The following is a 24,545-nucleotide window of genomic DNA, read 5'->3' on the forward strand; positions in this document are numbered from 1 at the left end:
CAGCTCCTTGGGACTCTCCAGCCACCCTGCGGAAGTCATGCTCCTGCAAGAAGGACCTCATCCAGCCTCCAAGACCTCACCCGCCCCCCCGGAGCTACAAGCACGGGACAGGAAATCTCCTAGTTGCAACACAGCTGGATCATCTGCTCTCCCGAAGGCTGGTTTCATCCCAAGCAAAGCTGAAGCCCTTCTGGAAGCAGAGATGCTAATAGTCTCTAGCAGTCAGAGGCGATCTTTTGGGACAAAGTCACGAGCGCTGACACCTTGTGATCACAGCTCAGCCACACTCTGCAGCCAAACCCCGAAGAGTTTGTGCCGGCTGAGCTGGGACAGCCGTGTCACCAACACCGTGTGCTGGAAAGGGCAGGTGAGGACCAGTCATTCGTGATTTGCCTCAACGCAAAAATGGGGAGGCAGCAAATGAAGCAGCCAGGGACCACGAGAGGAGAGGGACCTCTGGATCTCAAGCATTTGCCACTGGCATTTCTGGGAGACACCACTGGGCATTGGTCCCTGTGGGCATGGTGCTGAGCAAGGGAAGTTGTGACCCTTCCCCTGCTGCACCCAAAATTAGGGTCTCCTGCTGTGAGGGCCAGGAAGGGCAGCTCAATATATCAGCAAGCTGGCTGGAAATGGATGCTGATGTTGGAGCAGAAAGCAATCATGTTTGAGGGATTGCTGGTCGCATCAGAACGGGGTATGTCCTGCTGGGAGCAGAAGGAGGCTGCGGGCTGCTGAGGAGGGTCCCGAGGCCCCCATCACATTGATGTCTCCTGAAGCAGGTCTCAGACCTGGATGACTGGGGCTGGAGGATGCTCTGCAGCAGAGGTGTCTGGCAGGATGGTGCTCAGCAGGAAGAGCCCAGCATCTCCTTAAGCAACAAAGCTCAAATCCATGCCTCAGTTTCCCCTACTAGCAGGCAGCTCAGCAGCAGATTCAAGCAGCCTAAAAGCAACAGTTTCCCATGGGAACTTTTGCCCGGCAGGGGAGCCTGGCCATGGTGCTTGCAGGGGCTCTGCTGGTGCTGCGATGGGAGCAGGCTGTTGGGGACTGCAAGGGACCAAGCTATTTCCAAACAAACCTGGAAAACCTGGACAACCCTTGGTGCACATCCCCATGGGATCATCGCTGAGGGCTCCAGCCGGTAGGATGGACTCGGGTGTGGGTGACCACCGCAGACAGATTCAGAGCCACAAGCATGAGTGATTCTTGGTTGTGGGACCAGCCCATCACTGCTCCTTGCAGATGCCCATCTCCAGCACGTTGTGTGATGCACACGCCTCTGCTGCCTTCGGCACGGCCCTGGGGCTCCTCAAGGAATGGCTAGAAAAGCCTTTTCTCCGGGGCTGAACAGACACGCTCTCAGATGGGATCAGGGGAGCTGTGCTTACATCTCTGATCTTTATATTTCCTCCAAACTGGAAAAATACAGCCTTTTAAAAATTTCATGAGGGTGGCAGAGAGCTGCCTGTCTCTCACCACCACGCGCTTTTGAAAGCCATTTAACTGTGACTGCAGTGACAAATGTCAGCGGGAGGCTCGCACTGGGGGGAGAGCAGCGAGCGAGAGGGCATCGGAATTAAAGGATGAAATATTTTTGGGGGGGTTTGGCAGCGCTGGAAAGATGACACATCACAGACGAGAGGCATCTTGGGGCGGACAATGCTGAAAGCCACGAATGAGCCCATTGGGCTATAAACCGCCACGAGATGTCCTCTCCCACCCCTTCCAGGATCGTTGCCAGCCTGGGAAGGTACAGAGAGGGTTAAACATCCAGGAATGACCCAAAGCTGTGGTCAACCAGACAGAAATGTGGTGTCTGAGCCAGGATGGAGGAAGGGGAATGATAGTCCCAGCTTGGCTTTAAATACAAGCTATAAACCCTCCAGCTGATGGACAGTGCATCATGCCCATGGCGGTGGAGCAGGAATTGGGAGGTCCTGGCTCTGGCAATGGGGTTGTTTGCCCAGGGCAGCCTGGCTGGTGGGATGAAAGCTCGGGTCCTTCGCAGAGGGTGAAGGCTCCCTCTGTTCAGGCTCTGGACAGCAGGTTTTCTCCTTTGCCAGCTCATGGCGTGCTGGGGATGTAGCGCGGAGCCGTCAGGACCCCTGAGCTTTGACCCCAGGTGGTAGGGGAGAGGCTGGGGAGTGACTCCAGGGCTGGAGACAACCTCCATGGTAGGTTTCACATGTTAATCAAATGAAGAAGCTAAATTTAATTTCATCTCTGTGTCCCGGAGAGGCTCCTGTGAGTCTGCCTCACTCCCAGCCTGGGATGTCCCTGAGCACCACGAGGTCCCATCCTCAGGGTCCCACTTTGCTTCTCCCAGCCCCAAGAGGTGCCAGGATAACATCAAGGGTTAATGCAGGATTATCTCAAGTGGCTACAACCTCGTCAAGAGCACAGGATTGGCAGGTCATTAATCTCAGAATTACTTGATAACTTTAAATACAATCATGTAATCAGCAGGAACCTGTAATTATTATTTATGTGCATGGTGCTTACCAAATTACAGTGCTGTCCAAGGCTCTGTGTGATGAACAAATTAATTCTGCAATGGAAGAGCTTGACCAGAAAGAGATGTTTGTGTCTGAATTTCACTCATAAACATTGATGTACGAAATGAAATTCGAATTTAACTGGCCCTCCCTCCTGCTGTGAAGCACATTACATTTTTATTCTGATTCAGATGAGCTGTGAGAGGGAGCATCATGGAAAACTTGGAGGGGTTTCTCTAGCCCTGATGGTACTTGTGTGGGAGACCCACACGGGGTGCTCCTCACCCCCTTTAGATGAGATGGTGCTGATACCTTCATGGAGAGCCTGTATCCCACCTCCATGCTATGGGCACGTGGACTTGAGGTAGAGAGGAGACAAAAAAGCCACCAGCTGTCCCAGGTGCCTCTGTGGCCAGTGGGATGTTGAGCCCACCACAGCACGAGGATGCTCCCATGGAAAGTGGGGAGGGGCCATGCTGGGGTTGTCTTTTCCAAAAGATAAACATGCCCCAAAAGTCCTTGTGAGAGGAATTGAAGTAATTTTAATCGAACAAGGCTGAGAATACACATACTTCTCCAGCTACGGAAAGCAAAGTCATGTTGGTTGGAGCAGACCACCAAGAGGAGAAGGAAAAAAACCAGTGATGTGAACACAGATGCTGCACAGATGCAGTTTGGGTTTCTTTCTTTGGTTTTTCAATTTCCAGCTTCTTTTCCACCAAAAATGACCCTGCTTTAGAAAAATCCAAATTGAACGCATAGCGCATCACTTTCTGGTAACATCACTTGTATGTACGATGAAAAAAGCTCCCTGGGGCATTTCCCCTTCTCCGTAGCCAGCAGATCTTTATTAGTTCCTGCCAAAGCACCTGTCAGAGAAATCAAACTGACCCACAGTGGGGACACGCAAGTCTACTCCTTGTCTGTAAAGCTGGGAGCTGCCAGTTTTCCCACTGCATAACTCTGGGGGTCTTTTTCTCACCCATATATTGGATAAGGGGCAGTTTCTGGGACTGTTGGTGATGGACAAGATTGTACAAGGACCAAAACCTGCCCCATGTGCAGGGTATGGTCCTCACTGTGGTCACTGTGTCATACTGGGAGCTGTCGCTGCTCCCAGCATGTTACTGGAGGCAATGGGGTATTTCTGGTTTTGGCTGCACAGTAGACAGGCAGGTAGGAAATCTCAATGGGAGGGAAATGGGAGGAATTTGCTTCAAACTACTGAACTTCTCAAAAGTTTAAAGAAAGAATGTGGAGGTTTTTGCCTGTGCCTCTAAAGAAAAAAAGCAAGCTTTTATTCCTTTCTAGTTGGTGTACCCATAGGAAATCACAGAGTACTACAATTTCGAAGGTGCTTACATCTCCCCAGGGCAGGAAATACTTATGCCTGTTCTTTATAGTGGGGAAACTGAGGCACAGAAGTGTGAAGGGACTCATACCAGACCCTGTAGGGCCCCAGTGGCAAAATCCCTGGCATGCAGAGAGCAGACTCAGCCCGTAACCCCTCTGGCATCCTCACCCTGTCCGAGCAGCCCCAGACCTTGTATGGGGCAGGGAAAACGTGGCTCCAAGGAGGTCAGGGCAAAACGCTCCACCTTGCATGGACCTCTCTGCTCAGCTGCTTTTGGTGACCACATGAAACAGGGCATTGGGGGTGTGTCAGGGACTTGGCAGCTGCACGGGAGATGATCTGGGTCCCCAGCATGGGGAGGGAGGCTGCTGCTCCTCCAAGGCACTTAACCCCAGCACGGGAATGATTTGGCCTCATCCCCTGCGTAAGAGCAAGGAGCAGCTTTGGCACCAAGCCTGTACAGGTAAAAGCAGGGCAGGGAAGAGGGGAGCAAAGCCATGGCATGTCCCCACGGCAGCTGCCTTCGGGGAGCTCAGCCACCACTTCACTGCAGTGCTCTCTCACCTTTCCACCGCCCAAGCATTGGCACAGAGTCAGTTTGGGGTCCAGGTGCTTTGCAAAGACCTGTAGACCCTTCTGGGCTGGGCTGGACCACAGGATTAACTAAACCTCATGCCTTCCTTCAGACCAAGCCCCCTCCCTGTGGCTGTTCAGAGCCCCTGGGACCCATCCCTGTCCCCTGCATGGTTCCCTCCCCTCTTCCACTTCATTGCTCTGCCTCACATCCTCAGTGTTGAGATGAGGAATGACCTAGTCAAACCAAACAGCAGTTACAGGACATCCCAGGGACCTAGCATGGAGCAGGGGAAGGGCTCAAAGAACCCCAGTGGTACAAAAACACAGCCACATAAAGCAACGTCTGCAGTCAGTCCAGGGCTCTCCATCCATCCCCTATCAACCCAGAGGGCTTTGGCCCCCCCGAAGGTTTTGCACAACCCCCCAGCAGCATCCCAGCATGCAGTCACTGGAAGGCTGACCCAGCTTCCCAAGGGATTAGCCCCGTAAGCTGTCACAGCATTGTCCTGGTGTCCTGTCACCCCAAAACAGTGACAAACTCGAGAGAGGCAATGATGGGACATGGGGCATCATGCCCAGGACAGAGGCAGGCAGGGAGGCTGCTGCAACCTCTCCGGGCTCCTCTGGCTCCTTCTGCCACCCCAGCAGGTCACACCGCTGCCAGGGAGATGACAAAGCAGCATCTCATCTGTCCTATCCTACAGGTCTGCCCCAGCAAGGGGGACAGGAGCTTCTGTAGGGTTTCCCATAGCTGCAGTGAGTTTGTGCGCCCTCTGCAAGACTGGTGGGTGCAGGCAGGACCTGGCTCCTGTGCTGTGCCATGTCAGGGGTCCCACACAGCGGGGACGCTGGCTCCCCCATCCCGTACAGCAGCTTGCTCCCAGCTCAGACGGCCGTGGACTGCTTGATGCTGTGGAAGCTGACCCGGGTCGGGGAGGTGGGGATGGACATGGCACGAGCCACGCGGGCACGGATGGAGTGCTTGTCCTGCCATCGATGCCACCGCTTCCGTACAGCTGATCGGACCTAGGGGTGTGAGGCAGAGGAGGGGACATTCAGTCACCACACAGCTGTCCAAAGTTGTTCAGAGGCACCAGCCATCCTCATCCTCAGTCTTTCAACCAAAAATGCTACTGAAACTCTGCTCAGCCCCCTGAGGGCAGGGAGGGTCCCGGGAGCCCCTGTCACCTCCCAGGACACCCAGCCTTGTTTGATGCGATGCCAGTGAAACTCAGCCCTTGCAGCTGTGAAGAGAGATGAACCCCACCGACAGTGCCTCAGAGCAGAAAGTGGAAACAAGAGGGAGAAATAAATCTGAGCTGGGGCTCCGCAGGAGAGCCAGCACCTTACACGCTGCATCGGATGCTGCAAGGGGCTGGAAGAGGTGCAAGTGACAGTTGGGGAGGTTTTATGGCTTGTCTGGTTCATGATAGTGGCATTCCTTCAAATTAATTCCACTCTACAACAGCCCAGGTGCTTTGTGTGGCAGGTAACTAGTGAAGAAATGCTGTTTCATCAGCTGCAGCGCGGGATGGCCCTGGGAGATGGGCACTGGATGCAGGTGGCTGAGATGGTGCGGCTGGGCAAACACCGAAATCCCCAGCCAGCCCAGCTGGGACTGAGATGAAGGACCATGAATTACATGGTGTGCCATGCACCTGGGTCACCAGCTAGCCCTGCTCCAGTCCCTTTTCCTCCTGCATATATGATTTGGTAACAAAGCAAGCTTGTCTGGGACAAACTCTCCTGAGCCAGCAAAGGTGCAAGAGCATTTGGGAGGAGGCAGAGGAAAGAGTTGCCCAAAAGATCGGCCCCAGGACTGGCCTCTGCTCTCCCCTCCTTTGCTTTCTGCTGTCTGTGTTTTGGTCAGAGCCTGGGAGGTGCCCTCGTCCGTGTGCCAGGTACCCACGTGTGTATGGGGATCACCCTGAGGAAGGATTTCCCAGGGGTGGGGGGACCCTTCCCAGGGATGGGGGGACCCTTGGCTCTTCTGCTGCACCAAATCACATGGGTGCATCCCCAGAGCATCTGTTCTCGGGGGTTGATTTTCTTCCTCCAAAGAAAGAGGCTGACGGTAGCCATTCCCATCTGGGCACAACCTGTGGCTGCAGAAGTGCCTGGAGCTGGAGGTAAAGCACCAACTCTGATCAGCAAACACCTTCAGCTGGGGAACTGGGTGCCAGCACCCTCCAAGTCCTGTGCAGGGGCAGAGCCTTGGGCTGAGCTTGTGTCTGCTTACAAGGAAGGGTGTAGACCCTCCAAGCACCCCCCAGTGCTCACCTCGCTGTTCAGGAAGCAGTAGAAGACAGAGACAAAGAAGCCCTGGAAGGAGACAAGCAGAAGAGTCACCATGGAGCTATGGCCAGCAGGAAACCCCAGGCTCAGGAGCTTTGGAGCAACCCTGGGGTTTGGGATGTCTGTTTTTGGGAGGGGGCAGAAGAAGGGCAAGGCATCAGCGAGGATGGGCTCCTCCATATCCCTCAGTGGCAGGACTGGGGTGGAATCTAGTGCTGAGGACCATACCTGGAAGGACTCCAGAAAGGAGTTGAAGTAGATGAATACGATCCTGGAGATCTCATCCTCCCCCGGGTTGACGAAGAACAGCATGTAGGTGATTCCCAGCAAGGGCAGCAGCACCAGCGTGGCCTTGACTGCTTTCCTGGGGAGAAAACATGGACCTGAGCCGCTGCAATGCAGCCCTGGGTACAAGGACTCTCCCCATCCCACTCCCAGCACCAGCATGGCTGGGACGGGTCTGGCTGGGTCTGGGCAAACCAGTGTCCGGGGGAGGACGGAGAGGAGTTGATCTGTTTTCCAATGCAATCCCCAAGTGACTGGGCTGGTTTGAGCACCGGGCACCTTCTGTGGTTTCTCCATCCAGAAAAGAGCAGTTGATAGTGGAAGCCTGACCTTGAGTTGGCATGAAATGATTGCTTGGCTGATCTAAGGCTCGATTAAAAAGGAATTAAGGAGCATAAAATAATTCACACCCTTCAACATGGGTTTATGAAAAACATACCTCAGCTAATTAATTTCATATCTTTTCCTGACGAGATTACGAGTGTGGTTTGTGAAAAGTCATAGTGCTGATACAAGGGGAAGGATCGGGGTTTGGCATCTCATTCGTTTGGATTAGAGGACAAGAACAATGCCAAGTCAACACTTTTTGCTTAAAAATCCTGTTAATGGACAGATTCCAACATTAGCTGAAAACAGGAAAAGTCATCCCTGGCAGGTCTGGGCTGGGCAGGGATGGGGCCTGGGACCTCTGCTGCATTGCTGACCTGGAGGAGAGCCACAGCCACCGACACAAACTGGCAGATGGCACAGAGGAGCTGGAAATAACTGAGGACATGAGCATCTTCAGGCTGGCAAACCATGGGACAGCACATGCACCAGTGTAGCTTCCCCAGGGGAGCAGCCATAGTAGTGGGGCATCCATCAGCTTTTTACCAAAAGCCATTGTCTAAGGTGAGCAGGAGCCCTCCAGGTCTGGTTTAAGCAGGACTGCACAGTCTATAACCTACCAAACTCTCCAATTTTTCCTGTCCCACAAAATGTTTGTGGGAAATGAAAATATTCTTCTGCCCAAAGGTGAAAAACCTTCCCTGCCAAAACCAGGAAAATACTAGAAAACCAAAAGCCTCTCAAAATTGCTGACTGAGGCCAACCAGCCTGTTTCAATAACCTTCATCTTTGCTCACCCCAAGCTGAATCGTTCATCCCGGCTCAATACTCCGTGATGAGGAAAGCCGATATTTCCCAATGACAGCATCTGAATTTTTCCATTCTCAGCTGAAAAAGTCACCCTCCACCCCAAACCTGCTTCTCTTGACCTGGCACACAGTGAGATTCCCCGATTCCTGCCCAGAAAACGATCCAGAGAGAAGCACTGATAAAGACCAAGATGTGTCCTCCTGTTCCAGGTACTTCGGAGAGCTGCTCTGACCATGCACCTCCCAAGTTGTCTGCAAATTCTAAATTCTCCTGCCGCATGCTGCCAAGAGCATTGCCTTCTTGCAGCTTCATGAGGAGGTGTTTGGGGTGGCATCGATTCATTAGTCCTTCCTTGCCCTTTGCTTTGCTGCCAAGCAGCAATTAAATTCTCACCTCTGTGCCAGGAATTGCAGCTCCAAGGCTGGTGTGCCGATCGGGTCCCACCAGAACAGGCTTTGTAGGGAGACCCAGCTCCCAATGGCTCCCTTAAACGCAGATCCAGCCACCCATGTTCTCCATCGCAAAGCTCTCACTGGCCAGGATTTTTCAACAACCCCAGATGCAACGGTCACGTGTCTCCACAAAGCGTTTGAGGTGCTCTTAGATGCCTCTCCATGCTCCCATCCCCTTGATACTTGGCTGATGGGGCTGTTCCTATACCCCCTAATCATGTTAATACAGTTTCTAGGTCTGCTTTTTGCAGGGTCACTCATGCTTTTACCTGTACTGGATCGTCTCCGATGTGGTTGAAGCTCGGAGCTTCGTCATGAGGATTCGGACGATGTTGAACAGAAAGATGAAGTTGATCTGGAAGGAAGAAGGCACCTGGTTAAGTGTTTGCTCCCCCAATGTTTCCTCCCATCTCCTCAGCAGAGGCAATGGGCTGTGCCAGGGGAAACGGGAATGTTTCCTCTTGAACCTGATCGATTGCCTTCCATGCACTGGAACAGGACATCTGCATTTATCATTTTTAAAGCACTTTAGCAATAAGATTTAGGAGTTTGTCCAAGGGAGCGCGGCAGCAGGGCACACCAGGAGGTTGGCGAGGAAGGGCAAGTGTTAGAGAAAGGGCTGAAAGCGAAAAAGTTGGAGGGGGAGGAGGAATATAAGGTGGTCGAAGGGCTTTTTGGAGAGTAGCTGCCATCACAGCAAGGAGCTGCTTGGCCACTCTCCTGGCTGCCGAATGGCTAATGAAGGCACGGGAAGGCAGCACTGGGAGCTGAGCACAATTGACAGAAATTAGAAGTGGCCTGGCTACCTGACGGGCTGGGAAATGAGAAGCAGGCTCAATTATTCAGCGAGGTCGGCTGATGCCGGTGATTAGTACTCCCTCGGATTTTCTCAGCGTTGGGCAAGGAGGGAGGAAAAGCTGTGGGACCTTGTGCAGTTTTCCTGCCACAAACACAGGTTGGACCCTGGCACTGCTGCTTGTGACTTGCCACCTCTGCCCCTCTTTGTCCCTTCCCAAAAGGGCAAAGCCCCAGCAAATTATGGTCCGTATGATCCCTGGTTCTATCATCACTGCTCAGCCGAGGGCCAGGAGCAAAGTGATGTGGGTCAGGGAATGGGGTTGAGGTCTCCAGGCTGCTGCGAATGCTTGGCAAAGCACCCACCTACACCCAAATAGTGCCGGGGCAGGGATGGAGGGACTTAGCGATGCATGTGGGAGTCTGCCGATGGGAGCATCCCTATCGGAGTGAGGTCTCCAGGCTCCCTTTCTAGCCCATCCCAAGCCAGCAGGACCCGTGCACGCTGTTTCTCATTATGGGTTAGGCGCCCAAATTTGCTCAAGGTGCAGTTTGAGTGTGGGGAGCTGGGCTTGCAGCGCAAGCGGCATTGCTGCTGTGGGGCAGCATAGCCAGCTGCAGCGGGGCGATGCTGAAGGAGGGGGTGAGACCCTGTTCAGGAACAGCCTTATCCCATCTACAGATGGGAAGGACCCTATATTTAGCAAACAAGGTCGCTTTGCTCTTACCAGAAGCACCAGGATCATGGGGCCTTGGTAAATGTAGTCGGTATAAACTCCCGCTCGCTTCCCAAACCAGCACCTGCAAGGCAAGGACAAGAGGTGTCAGGGACATCTGGTGTTGGGGACAAGCCTGCAGTGTGAGTGACCTGGATTTACTCCTGTCCTTGAACAATCTCTGTAAGTCGCTGTCCATAGGATGAAAGCACTACAACTTAAACCACTGTAACCACTATGGAATAGCTTCCCCGGGAACCTGGTATATGGAGGTGCATGGGGGCTTGTGGGGGTGTTTATGGGCCCTGTATGGATGTGGGAACTGGTTGTTGTAGGACAAGCAGGGACAACCTTACACACAGAGGTCCGGGTTGGCTCTGTCCCCAGCAAACCCTGCGGGAGCTCACACAGGTGTATCCCTGTCCTGGGAGCACCTTGTTGGGTTTTGTTAAATCAGTGCTGTGTCTGCCTGTGTAGCACAGGGTTGCTGAAGTCAGGGGGCAAAACTGGCACTGAAAAACAAGACAAGCTGCCATTCATCGAAACGGGCTCCTTTTAACTTCCCAGTCCGCATGATGAACTCTCAGGTGTCTGCTAAGTCTTGGATTAGCAAGTCTCTGTGAAAATGGCTCAGGTGGTGGTAGCTTATATCTCTGCTGGTAGATTAAATCCCAGCTCCATTTAGCAAACACATTGTAGGAGCTCTGAATTAATCTCACCTTTTCCCCCTTAAAAAAATCTCATTTGCCCTTTGAAGAGAAAAACCCTGCAGCAGAAAGCCTAAAGGTGGGATAAAAGAAAGAATGGAAGAACATTATCTTTTTTTTCTTCCACCTTTTCCATGTACCCTGCCTCGTGTCAGCCCTTCCAGGCAGGATCTGTGCCTGCCACAGCCACTGGCACAACTGATCTCTGGGAAATTGGGATAGAAAGGAGAAGGGGGAATGAGAGCAATCAGGCTCACTTCTCATTGTCGTAGTACAGCTTCCCGATGGCCCAGGCGACGATGATAGGAAAGGGGATACCTGCAAGTGAACACACAGATGAGTTTCAGGGGTGCAACATGGCCACAAAACTATGCTGTAACAGGGATTTTCTCACACAGGGCAAACTACTGGGTGAGATGATATGGCCATGGAAATCCCATCCTCCTGCTCTTGGCAGCCTTTTTGCAGCTATTTGGGTGCAAGAAGAGCTGGAGCAGAGGATGGAGGTGGGCATCACCCATCACTAAAACCCTGAGTACCCTGTGGGTGAAGGGGAAATCCTGGTACTTACACCAGCCGATGCAGATGAACATCCACTTGCGGAGCTTGTCCGTGGAGTAGGTGAGCACGATGGCCGTGTGCAGGTAGCAGCCTTCACCGAACATCCAGAAAAAGTTGGTGACGTGGAAGTAATTGTAGGCGGCAGTGACCAAGCGGCACCAGACCTGCCAAGGGGGTCAGGAGGAGACATGGACGGTGAAGAGCAGCACTCTGTGTTACAGTGGTGAAACTGATGCACAAAGCAACACAGACCCCAGCAGAGCAATTGAACCCATGTTTCTCATAAGCCTGGGTTGTCCACCAACCACAAGGCAGCCCTATTTGGGCCCTCAAGCTGCATTTGTGGCCTCATATCTAGGATCCTCAAGCTCCCCACACACCCCAGCTGCTCGGGGCTGGGCTCAGGCCAGCTGCCTGGCAGAGCTGCACCTACCACATTGCTCTCGTGCACCTCTGGGTTCATCGTGAGCTGCACCACAAACCACGTGGCATTGCGTAGGATGAAGGCTGTGATCAGGTTCCAGTGGATGATGTTCCTCAGGCATCGGATGCTCCTGGAGAAGAGGGGACAAGGGACCATCAGAGTGTGGTGGTGTCTGGGGGCCGGCCACATGTGGGCTGGGCGACCGGGCTGTTTGTGGAGCTTTGTTGTGTCTTTGTTGGGACGCTGAGGGTGAGCTGCTGGGGCCATGCCCTGGGTGAGGTGGACAGAACCAAGGCCAGGAGGTGGAAGGCACTGAGGAGCACCCTCTGCCTCCATAACCTAGTGCTTTAAAAAAACAGCAGGAGGAAAATAACCCTGAGATAGGCATGATCCCTCCAGACTGGAGAGCAATGACCGTGGGGGAGGATATAGAAAAACACAGGGGCTGGGTACGTCCCCAGCCCGAGGGCCGTGGGGTGACCTCCCTAGGCTTGTCCCCTCAGCAGGAGCACAGCAGCAGATCAGGTCACTCACCGCAGGCGCATGAAGAGGACGAAGGCCACGAGGAGGGCACCCAGTGAGACACAGTGCCCCAGGTAGTTGATGATGACAGCGATGTGGTAGTGCAGCTTGCTCTTCTTCTGGTGGGGGGAGATGGGGAGGGGGTCAGCAGCAGCCCCAGGTACCACCACAAACCCACCTCCTCCACCACATCACCTCCAAAAGCTGCACTGCAGTTTTTGGGCCCTTTTTCAGAAAGCGACTGGAGCCCACCTGGTGCAGGATAGTGGAGATGGGGCTGGAAGGGGACACGGCTGGTCAGATGGGGCTAATGTGGACAGGGTAGGCACCAACTTGGCCCTGCAAAGGGCTCAGGTGTTTCACATCCTACCCCTGCTCAGCGGTGGGACATCCCCAACCCATTGCCTGGGGAAATCCTGCTGTAATTCAGCCGAGCTCGCTGGCAATGTGGCATCTGATGTCTCAGTTCATTCCCTGTTGCCCTGGGGGCAGCTAAGAGGCTGGGATGAATTTGGGCAGAGGGAGCAGAGGATCTCAGGAAGGTGTGAGTGGTAATTAAATTAATTGATCGCTCCTCCTGTTAGGCACTCATCCAACCTGTGAATTAGCAATTAACTGAGTGAGAAAACCATTCCTGGCAAAAGATATCAGCATCTTAAATACCAGAGGTGGTATCAGCTGTAAATGAACTGCTCATCTCTCTTCTCTTCTGCTCTGAGGGGTGGCTTGTCCTACTCAGGGGCTTGTAATTCTTGGTCCCCGTTTTTTTATCCCTTTCCACTTCCTAAACATTTCCTTTATTTCATTGCCAGTGGGGAGGGATGGGGTTTTCACTGAGTGCTTGTGTCAGGAGGGAGCTGGAGGAGGGCGAGGGGGCTGGAGGGCATGCTGATCTGCACCCAGCAGCCCTGGGGCCAGGAGATCTCACACTGCAAATCTGCTTGGATTTTTAATAGGGAAGGAAACAGCTGTGGCTTTGTTTTTGGCAGGGAATGAAAACGCAAATCAAGAAGGGGGTCATATATGCTGCATGCAACCTTATATCTGGGTCATTGGGCCATTCCTGACCTGGATGTGGCTGCCATTCAAAAGCCCATTGGCTGTCCCTCACCCTCCTGCCAAGAGCCTGGCTGAGGGGCTACCAAGGTCCTACCTCTTCGCTGAGGATCTCCTGGCACTGGGAATAGTTGACCCGTGCTGCCCAGCTCCCGTTAGCGAGGCACTCCCTGTAGCCATTATCTGAAAGAGAGGGTGCACGTCAAAGGGTTAACAGTGCATGAGGATGGGCACAAAGATGTGACCTGATGATTGTCACTAATGCAGGGGTCACTGGTGTCAAGCCAGTGGCATCTTTTGCTTTGAAGCCAGCTCAGATGCTGCCTTGGTTGCAATTGCAGGACCAAAATCCCCAGAACATTTCAGACCCACTCAAGGGCTTTGGGTCCGCACCAGTTCTGCCCCTTGGCACTGGGGGACCCTGACACCTCCCACCACCAAGATGCAGTGGGAGCAGCATGAGTTCGACTCTCCTTTTCCCCTCCTCTGTGCCACTTGCTCGAGAGATCACATGCCATCCTGCTGCAAGAGCAGCATGAAGTTTTCACTTCTCTCCCTGCATTAGGAGCTTTTTTTGACTCCCAGCAAGGACGGCGAGCAGCAAGGCTAATTGGGAAGGAACGGCCATGACAGCCCCAGAGCAGTCTCCGATTAATGCCGGCAGCGGGGTGATGCCAGCACTGGGGTGATGCTGAGCTTCTACTATTAACAGGAGAAACCATGAGCCTCATCAGGGCAATGGGATGGGACAGGGATGGGAATGGCTCTTAGGCGTGCGCAAGTATGGATTAATGCAAAGAGGCTCCTGCAACAGCACGAGAGGTACCACAAAGCAGGAGCCATATGCATGCAATCTTCCACTGCTGCAAAAACATGTGGGACAGAAAAATGGATGTTTTCTGTGGGAAGCAAGATGTTTCTTTCCTGAAAAGCAGCACTTGGGTGGTCAGAAACTCGACCCTGTGCTAGGAATGGCTTTGGGCACTTTTCAAGTGCCTTCGCTTCATCCCCGGCTCCCAGCACCTCATTGGCAGTGACAATGCAGTCACCCATGCCGGGAGGGGATAAGCTGCAAGGTCGCCCAGTCCTTGCTCAGCTGGGGGTTGCAGACGTCTGTGCCACCTCCAACAGCAAGGCAGGCTCACTCTTCTTCCCCTGTCCCCAAGATGGGGACATCATCTCTCTCCCCCTTCACAGGGGCACGTCCAGGAGGACCTGCTTATAAAGCTGCTGCTGTGAAACCACCCTCCCTGAAATCTGGGATATGAGGGCTTTATCCTACTGAGCCCTGCAACGAGCTCTGTACGCAGAGGTGTATTGTCACTTGTGCCCCCACAGTCCCTGATGCATGTGGCTCTCTGAACTCCCCCATCCCTCGTCCACCATGTTCCCACCCGTCCTGCTCATCTTACTCGTGGTATTGTACCGCACGCCATAGAAATATTCAGGGCAGGGGCGAGCTACCAGCAGTCCCACTGCACTCCGCGGCCAGCACGTGCCGATCAGGTCTACTGAGGCGTTGCACTGGGGACCTGTGAGGAAAAAGATTAGAGGGTTAAGTGGAGGTCTGTGGGCCACTGTGGGCCACCTCCAGGCTGTTGAAGGGTCAAGGTTTGCCCGGAGAGCTGGGGCTGCAGTCCTGGCTGAGCTGATGGGTTGCTGCAAGCTCAGCCCCCAGGAAGAGCCTCATGGCAGACACCAAATGGGGTCTGTGCCAAGACTCCCCAAGGGCTGGTTGATCCATCCTGGCCATGATTGTTGCCCTGGTCCTGTCTGAGCACCTGGGTTAAGCCCAGTTCTGGCACAAGCCTGGTTTTCTGACCTGGCTTCCCAAGTCGGTTTGGGGTTCCCTGGCTCTGGTCTTCCAGCCCTGCTCCTTTCTTCAACCATGACTTTGGCATCCAGCCCTGCAACAGCCAGCAATAAGCCAGAGTTTCTCTTTCCCAGTGGTGGCTCCAGCCTGGTGCTGGTGGGACACTCCTCAGAGCCCCTCCAACCCGCTCACACCTCCTGGCTGCAAGATCTCCTTCCTAGCTGTTCCCGTTGGTCTCTTCCAGCCTTTCCTGGGAAGAGAACTCCAAGTCTGCTGCTGCTATTTCAGATTTAAAGCTGGAGTTATGTGCTTTTCCCAGCTACACAAGTGTGCTAACGTAGGCATTAGGTAGGCCAGATTGCAGGCTTTTTTATGTATAATTTGTGTATATTTAGAACAACATGTACTGTAGCTAAATACGTCCTAGCTACATCTCAGAGTGAGGTAGGAAGAACAACGGCTGTAGTATCCATATAATACAATCCTTGACAGGCAGCAGATAGATGGGCAGCAGAGCCTGGAAGGGGCAGAGTTCAGTGCAAACCACTCCTGGGTACTGGAGATGTTTGTGCTGCTGGCACAGAGACAGGCATTGCCATTTCCTAAGACAAAAATCCCCAATCACAGCTTTCTGGGTGCAAGAGCACAGCATTTCCTCTCCACCCAGACTCAATGGTTGTTATTTGAATGCCTTTCCCGAGGCTTCCTATGGATAGAGCTGGCCAAAGAGCGACTGAACAAAAAAAAAGCAAAATATTTTGTTATTAATATGATGACAGTTTTCATGGGGGAATACTTGTTTTCATGATTATCTAAAAAATTGGCTCCTTGGTTTCTTGGGATGTTCTCAGAGCAAATTTTCAGTGCAAAGGAGGGTTTTCTTCAAACATCTTTGCAAGGGAAAACAACTTCCAAGCGTGTGAGCTGCGGAAGCATCAGAGCATGGTGAGCGTTAACCTTCTGTCTTCCATAGCTTGTAGTGAGAAATTAATTTTAACGATGACCTTTGCTTTTAGCTTTGCTAATGTGTATGGTTGCTGCAGCAACCTTCACTTTAAGTTAACTGTTTTAAGCCTGTATTTCTTAGGAAACAAGGTGCATTTAATCACGTGTAGTGTGCGTGTCTGTGCTTAGCTGCATCCATTAGCATATGTTGAGCTCCTAGTTGTTTTGACCCAAATTTGACAGAGAAATAGAGGGTCATAGAAAATGAAGTCCCGGTTTAAAATTTTATAATAATATGCATCTAGGTAGAGAAAAGAGAACCAGTAATTGCTCCAACTAAGGACAAAGTTAAATTGCAAGTGCTCTCCCTGTTTGCCACCTGGGAATCCACCCAGGTCAGAAATCACACGAATATGTGGAATAGGAAAAGCTTCACTTGGAACAACCCAGAGCAGGAAAGTGGCGCTTGCATAGAGCTAATGCCCAGAGCAGCTCGTGCAGTCGTTGAAAACCCTCCCTGTGACCAGTGGGGCTGAGCACAAACTCCATTTTCCCCCCAGCCCCTCGTGCCTCAGTTTCCCTCCTTCATCCCAGGGGCTGTGTTGGGGCACAGACGCAGACTGCTCGGGGAGGACAAGCAGGAAGACTCAGCAGTTAAAAGTCAGCAGAGCCAGAGAGCGGCAGCAATGGTACTCTCCATCAGTAAAACAAAACCACAGCAATGCCATTAATAACCAAAACCAAGATAAATTCATGGAAATGATGTGGTCAGACCAAGGTGGCATTGTTCTGTTATACATCTGCTCAAATCTGGATTTAAGATCTCCACATTTCTCCAAGGCACTTGATTTAATGCTGCTTGGCACTGCCGTTAAAGTGCTATGCCACCCACTTGATGGCAAACCGAGCGGATGGGTCTTGCAGTCCCACCGCGGCAGGGATGCGGGGTGAAGGTGGAGCAGCATCACCAGGAGCTCAGCCCCTCCTCGTCCCATGGGTCGGGGTTGTGGTGGGGGGTGACATTCGAGCTTGGGGGCTGCAGCCGGGTGAGCAGAGGTCAGGCTCCGCCAGGCTGTCAGAGGCTCCTGCGACTTCACCCTGTGCACAGCAGGCTTCACCCCAGCACCGCTGTAAGCAGCATTTTGAGGTCTGTCCACCAGTTTTTAATCTAGTGGGTGACTGTAATATTTTTCCTGGGCTCACACTGGGAAATGCTTGATGAAGAAAAGCTGTAGAAAGCAGATGCTGCTCTTTCTGCTCTCTCCAGCATATAGGGAAGAAAAAAAATCTCCTGCTGGGGAGGGGTTAAGTAAAACAGCGAAGAAGAGTGCCGTGAGGGCTTCGACGTCCTGTTTGCCCAGCACGACTGTCTGCTCCAGCTGCTCCCCAGTGGCATGCGGCTCCCAGCGTTTAGAGCACTGTTTAGCATGGAAATTATATGTATCAGTGCTAAATGCTTTGATATCTGCTTTGTGGCCCATCTGTATTTGCAGGGGGATTATTCTCCCAGGTTCTGCAGACGTCTGCTCCAGATTTCTCAGCACCGTTGGCTGCACAGACAGTTTTGGTCTTTGCAGCTTTACGGCAAGACAGGTCAATGGACTTCCTACCGCACCCAGTCCCCCTGATTTGGCTCTCTCCCACACAGAAACATGACATTTGGGGTAGGAAGGAGCTGGTCCTGCTTTGAGATGGGGAATGTGGCACAGGGGAAGTCACTCAAATCCCTTCTCACCCTATTTCTTTTGGGGTGTGCTGCTTTGAAGCAATATAAAGCATTTCCTTTCTTCTGAAGAAAAAAAGTGCCTGTCCAGGGACTTACACTGAGACAACTGTATCACAATAACTGTCTCAGGATAACTATAGCAATATCCCTTCTGTTTATATAAAACATCCTTCTCCAGCCTGCTTCCACCACTCGCAGAGGCCCCTGAGATGGCTCCAAGCTAAAGCCACACAGCTGTGTGAAGCCTGGCAGGGTAAATCTCTCCAGTCCCAGCTAATCTGCCAAAAGATTTTGAGCAAATTTAAAGAGGATGGAGCATGTTTATCCTGGGCCAGCACCACCAGACGTGTGGCCACGGTGCTCTTGAGCTGATGCCAGGAGGTCTGAGGTGTTATTGTACCATCAAACCATTGCTAGGATGGTATGAAGAGGACTAAAGCAAAGGTTGTGCTGATATAACCGTGCTGGTAAATGTGTCCTCCTCTCACACTGGGCAAAGCTATGCACCAGTGCAGCTTCCTATCTTGCTGCTGTGCCCCCAGCGACACTACAGCTGCTCGAAGGGCGAAGCCTCTCTCCCCTTGCACAATGCAAAGGGGCTGGGAGAGTCGATGGAAATCCGAATCACAGGCTCATTCCCGTGGTTGGGAGTGATGGGGTTCTTTATCTAAGGTGTCCCAGGAGGCTGAGTAACAGCTGAAAGGCGTTAGCTCATATCTCTACCTGTCCTGAGCTCTTACTCAACCACAATTATCTCTCCATCCCTGATGTCCTCAGTGACTGCATTGTTCCTGCTGCCTCTTGAGCAGGCTGAAGCCTCTGGCTCCTTCAGCGTGTCCCTGCTGCAGCATTTGCATTTGGTAATCAGGGCTTCATCTCCACATCTAATCAAAACATACTCCTTGCAGCCAGCGTGCAAAAGGTCGTTTGTCTCTCCCAGACAGCTCCACCACACCGGTGAGGCAGAAGGAGCCATTTCACACCTTATTGCCCCAAAGCAAGGGCCTCTGGGGGGGATGCTCCTATTTCAAGGTGCTAATGTGCCAATGGTGGCTCGAGCCGCTCAGGTGCTAAATGCTTGAGTAACACCTTGAGGCGTTGAGGGACAATTTCTGTTAAGACGGGGTTGAAATTGGGGTGGTGGAGCTGCTTGCCTTCCCTCACAGTCAGGGCTGGGTACTCAATATGGCCTGGAGCAACTGTGGTTGTCTCAAAATACTTAGATCCTTGCTCACACCCTATCTCCAGCACTGCTTTCGGTGGCATTGCGTGTTTCTATTTATCTTTGCAAGAGTCCAGTCCTTAAAAAAAATAAATCCCCAGCAATCCTCCCAGGCATTCAAGTTCCGTGATCCTCAATGTAAAATAATTACCAGGCTAATTAAGCGTTATGATAACAAAGTGTCTTTGTAATGAATTTTCAGCTTGTTGCTATTCACCACCATTGACTATCCCCTTGGGTCTTTGTGGCTATTCTGGAGACGAATAAATAGGAGGCATCAAACCTAGCTTCTGCCGTTGGTATTTGATGCATCTGCTCAATGTCGCCACTTAAGACTGATCCATGTACAGCGTCTGTGGAGGATATATATTTACTGAATATGTAATAGAGTGAGTTAGGTTTGGGGCATATCTTGTTCTCCTGATATGACCCATAGAGTGGTTGGAACTGTGTTATTACCAAGGGTAGCAGCAAGTGGTTTATTCCCTGGTATTGGTTGGGCTTTGCTGGTGGGTGAGCAAAGCAGCATAATCCCTTGCTGGCAGAGTTTTCCTAGCAAAGACTTCTACTTTGGCTACAACTGAACAGAGTAACTGGCAACGATTTTACGGCATCCAGTCCAAAGTGCAGTTTAACTGCCGTAGCTGCTGCTCACACTGAGATGTGCCAGGACACTGTTTCCTACCAGAAAACCTCATCATCTTCTTCCCTCCTCCACTACAATAAAATCTGTGAATATAAGAAAGTTTCTATTCACATCCCTGTTTCCTAGATGATGGAGCAGAATGGCTTTATCGATACTGGTATACACTTAAACCACTATGATTTTCCGTATAGGTGAGTTCACATCTTTTGGTTCCCAAACTTGCCCCAGCATCCCTGCTCTCCCTCAGTGCTAAGTCTCTGCCAGGACTCATTGCTGCCTCTTTAGCCCCTGTTCAGCTCTTTTATTAGTGTTTCTGCCTTGGTGGGAGAGATGCCAACGAGGCTGAAGGGGAAAGAGGTGCTGATGTTGTTAATTTGACCTTTATAAATTTAAATTTGAGTCTCTTCCCAGGAAAGTCAGAGAGTGAATGAAACAGCAGCGGCACAAGAAAGGGCTGCTGGAGCAGCGTCAGGGGTTCGGGGAGCTGAGCTGGAGCAGGTGGAAAGTCTCTTGGTCAAACTGTCACCCGCTGTGAAACGTGTTTCCAAACCTGTCTGATAGAGTGCCTGCGAAGGAAATGCTCTCATTGCTCGCTGCTCTCCTGTGCTTCTCAGCCACAGGCTTTTGTTATATCTGGACCAACTTGATTTGCTTTATTTAAATGCAAAGCTACGCTCCCTTCCCCTCCTTGAAAAAAACCTCCAGTTAAAAAAAAAAAAAAAAGACATTTCTCTTCATTTCTGCCTGGCTTTGGTGTCATTTTCCTTTGCTTTAGGTGAACTTGCAGTAGCAGGAAACATTTCTTCCCTGGGAAGGAATCAGCTGTGCTCCCCTCTCTCTCCTGAGCACACACATGGGATTGAGGATAACAATTTATTGTGGTAACAGTTTAACAGCTTAAAGGAGTGAATCGTGCAGCCAGGACCAGCCGCGGCTATTAGCAATTGGGTGCCAACTCCTTGGGCTGATCCAAGCATGAATGCTACGAACAGTTAAACAACCCCGTGAGCGCTCCGAGCTCACTCCGCTCGAGTGCTTTCTGCTGGGCTGCCTTGGAAAAGCCTCATCTATTAATTAGGAAGAGGCTTTCCCATCTGCTCAGATTCCCCCTTCCTTCCCCAGGGAAGTGCCACGATGGGAAGCGATCCTGCAGCTGCAGGGGGACGCTTTGCCCTGATGGGTGAATGACCTTGTCCCTCCCTGACCTGCTTCATGGCAGGGCGAGGCGAGAAGCAGCTGCGCGCAGACCCCGGGGAGCTGAAATCATCAGGAAGACAAATTTGCAGTCTGAGGCGATCTGTAGGCTGGGAGCCCTCAGGACAGGCACCTATCCACCCTGGACAAGGGATGCTGATCCTCGCTGCATTCCTTTTCAAGCCTGATCTGGGAATTTCTTGGCTTCCAGATGTTTGGGAGTGCAGCTGACCCGACTTCCCTGATGCACCACGTTGACCTCAAGTCCAGCCTAATATGATTTCTGCCTGGAGGAGAAAATAGTCACTGCTACTGAGGAAAGCAGCCTTTCTGATGGAGTGGCCGATTGTGTGTGGATGAGCATGCGTCCTAGCACTGGCCAGAACCAGCGCCTCACCGAGAGGTACTTCTGACGCGTACCTAAAATATTAGGTTGGACCATCACGCCTGTGCAGGGAGCCTGAATGCCAAGGGACGTCGCCCTGCGTTGGGGACAGTGTGCTTCAAGGAAGACGGGTAAATCAATGCTGATAAGAGGGCAGGACAAGGGAGCTCTGTGTGTCTCAGCTGCTCTGCTTCCTGGGCTGAAGGTTTACAATGCCTGCACCCCATGAGCCTGGTGAGCATCACCCTGGGTCTGTCTCCACCACACTGCTGTAAGCAGAGACCTTGCCAGCTCAGCGCATGTGCCTCGGAGACTGCTGGCACGCTGGTGATATTACTGACCAGCCATACATCCTCATTAAAAAGTGTGAGATTAAATAATGAAGGGACTGGTGACCCGAGAGAGGAGGAGAACCCACGCTGGGCTATTTTTCGGAGGAGGGATGCTGCACATGGGCACGAGGCAGGGCCCCTCCATGCATCCAGCTGATGCCCTGCCAAGCCGCGTGCTGGAGGACTGCTGGGCTCGTGTTATCGGCATGTGCCATTTCCCAAGGGTTATGTAGACATTAACAAATTAAGTCTCACGGCCTTGCTGCAATTCTCATTAGCGTCATCCTAACAACTCTCCATGTTAAATAGCCTCGAAACAAAGTTTCCAGTTTTGTAAATATCCCTCCTTAGGAATCGCTGCGTGAATCAGGCAGGGCTTAAATGGACCCCAAGGACGAGGGCTGGCGCTGAGCTCCACTGACAAAGCAGCAGACATAAGACAATTAATTTCATCCCTACCCCTTGTTCTAAGCCCCCTCCTCGAGCTGGAAGCAGCTCTCACATGCACCAGCCCCATCCCAAATTAATGAGTTACTCAGGGATGACAGGTCGGATGCATGGAGGTGCTGGATTTTGCAAATCTGAAGCCTCACATGTTGTGCTTCCGTGTCCCAGGGTGACGGGCGCTGAGATGCACTAAATCCTGCTTGGATTCGCACTAATAAATCCGTACGGAGCAAAGCCCAATCCTTGCAGAAAGCAGCACCCACTGCTTGAAGATGGTGGCAATTGCAGGGCATATCCATCCGCAAAGCCATGGCAGAAATTCTCCCCCCTCTCCTCTGGGCTCAGGAGATTCCAGCAGCGGGTGGCAAAGGCCATGAGCTGGGCACGAGGAGGCTCTGGGACCTGCCTGCTGCCCTGGGTCGTGCCACCAGCTGGTCCGTGCATCACAAGAGGGCCCTGTGGTGGTTGCCTGGTGCTTCTGTGGGTCAGAACCCACGGAGATGGACACATGTTGCACTAGGGAAGATGAGTAAGAAGAAAACAAATGCCATTTTGTCACAGCCTAACATGGCCAAGGACAACCACCTTGCTGAGCAGAGTGATGAAACCTTCAGGGAGCAAAGCATGAGCGATGACAAGGTTTCTTGTCTGCACCATGCCCAGGCCAGAGACACACAGGCATTTCCCTTTCCACTGGCAGCCTTGCTCTCCCTCGGCTCTCTGCCTCCATTTCTTGGGCTGGGGGATGCTCCTTGCAGCACTATGGTGGCCTGGGCTCTACCAGGCACTGAATCAGCCAGTGCCAAGCTGTAATTTTTTAAAAAGGAGTTTTTAACGCTGCTGCTAATGGGAGCCAGGTTGCGGGCAGCGATCCGTCAGCACCGGGCCTCCGCGGCCATCCATCACCCTGATGGAGAGAGCCTCTCTGAGCAGCAGGGACCAGGGCACGCCAGGCAGTTGCTCGGCACCTGCTCTGCTCTTCATTCAATCATGGGAAAATGAATTCTGCAACATCCCTGAGCTGGGGAGGACTTTTCTCCTTGTCCCTGTGAGCTCCTTTCCTCTCCCTCAGCCACCTTTCCTCTCGCAAAACCTGTCACTGAACCAGACCTGTGACTGCTGAGGTGACATCCAAGTCACGTCTTGAATACAGGCTAAAAGCCAGTTTTAGCAAAAACACATCTTGGGCCTGACCCGGCTGGATGCAAACCCATGTATGGGTGTTGAGTAGGAGTGAGCTGCCCATGACCCTGCTGGTCTCACCCAGCTTGGCTGAGCCAGCCCTGGCCATGGCCATGTCCCCAGAAGCTCCTCACGGCTGGTGGCCTCCCACAGTGCTTAATGGCACACATCTAGGAGTGCTGGGGGGGGGGAGGGTGGCCGAGCCCTGTGCACATGGTGGCCACACTGCATTAGTGACATGGTCTCTGTAGTCACAGTCTCCAGTTGTCACCCCTGGGCAGGGGGATGGTGGAGGGGAGGGGACATAGGGGACAAAGGTTCTGGTGTCCCTGGGCATGGCAGAGAATGGGCAGCATGGGAGCAGGGGCCAGGCAGATGTCTCTTTGCCCACCTCCCCCTTGAGCCCAGCCGATCAGACATTTATTTTCTCTATTTTCAGCTCTCCTGAGCTCTGCATCTTCTACCTGCCTCAACTGTCATCCTGCAAAGAGGTTGCTGCAGCAGCCAGCACAGGACTGCAGTGCAGCCTCAGCACATCCCACCTCCCCGTGAAAAGGAGCCAGGCAGCTGCAGAGCAGCCCGGAGACACCCCCCTGCCCCCTCTTCCAGCCCTCCCTGCCACCGGGGTCCCCTGGGGATGGGTAGGGTGGGCTGGGGACGCAGGGCACTCACCCGTGTGGTTTGTGACAGGCGGCAGGCTCTCGCAGTACTGCTCTTGGACGGAGGCTGCAACTGGGCTATCCCAGAGGAGAAACGCCTGCACGGGGAGAGAGCAGACCACAGGCAGGGTTATGTGTGCAATAAGCCACTTCCCCAGCCCCCGATCCCTCCCTGGACATGGCAGCAGGTGGGTCAGCTTGTCCGTGTCTCAGTGGATGCCACCCCCAAAACTGCATGATGGACACGTACCCATTTGCAGGACAAGTTTCCCAGCCCAGAGGAGCTGGGCATATCCAGCCTGGGGCTGTGAGACCGATGCGCTCAGCTCTGTTTCCCACCCACCGATACTCTCCTGCCCCAAATATCCCCCTCACAAACCATACTGCAGCCCTGCACAGTTCCTGCCAGGCCATGGAGCTTCTGCTGTTTAGCAATTTAATCAACACTTTTAGTTTTAACATTTTTGCATCCTGAGAGCAGACAGGGGAAACATGATGAGCCTGACACCACGCTCAGATTTTCAATACCTTATTAAAATCACAGCCTTGTAAGCTGTCAGTGGGTCGACGTTAATACACCTCCTTAAGGAGATCTGATCCACAGTCAATCGGATCT

At 52.6% G+C, this 24,545-nt stretch overlaps 1 protein-coding gene across 1 annotated transcript in view; it reads right to left on the minus strand.

Moving 5' to 3' along the window:
- Positions 1-2,969: 2,969 nt before the first annotated feature.
- Positions 2,970-24,545, minus strand: part of CRHR1 (corticotropin releasing hormone receptor 1) — a 29,821-nt gene continuing 8,245 nt past the window's right edge. Inside the window, exons 2-13 of the mRNA XM_009464631.2 lie at positions 23,943-24,027; positions 14,791-14,910; positions 13,476-13,561; positions 12,335-12,441; positions 11,810-11,930; positions 11,387-11,540; positions 11,073-11,133; positions 10,121-10,193; positions 8,867-8,952; positions 6,952-7,087; positions 6,709-6,750; positions 2,970-5,454 (exon numbers count right to left, since the gene is read on the minus strand). Of these exons, the coding sequence (XP_009462906.1) occupies positions 5,314-5,454; positions 6,709-6,750; positions 6,952-7,087; positions 8,867-8,952; positions 10,121-10,193; positions 11,073-11,133; positions 11,387-11,540; positions 11,810-11,930; positions 12,335-12,441; positions 13,476-13,561; positions 14,791-14,910; positions 23,943-24,027 (1,212 nt within the window). The 3' untranslated portion in view covers positions 2,970-5,313. The remainder of the gene's footprint in view (positions 5,455-6,708; positions 6,751-6,951; positions 7,088-8,866; positions 8,953-10,120; positions 10,194-11,072; positions 11,134-11,386; positions 11,541-11,809; positions 11,931-12,334; positions 12,442-13,475; positions 13,562-14,790; positions 14,911-23,942; positions 24,028-24,545) is intronic.

This window comes from Nipponia nippon, unplaced genomic scaffold, assembly GCF_047370975.1.
Source record: "Nipponia nippon isolate SJK-2023a ecotype South Korea unplaced genomic scaffold, ASM4737097v1 scaffold_32, whole genome shotgun sequence".
Taxonomy (NCBI): domain Eukaryota; kingdom Metazoa; phylum Chordata; class Aves; order Pelecaniformes; family Threskiornithidae; genus Nipponia; species Nipponia nippon.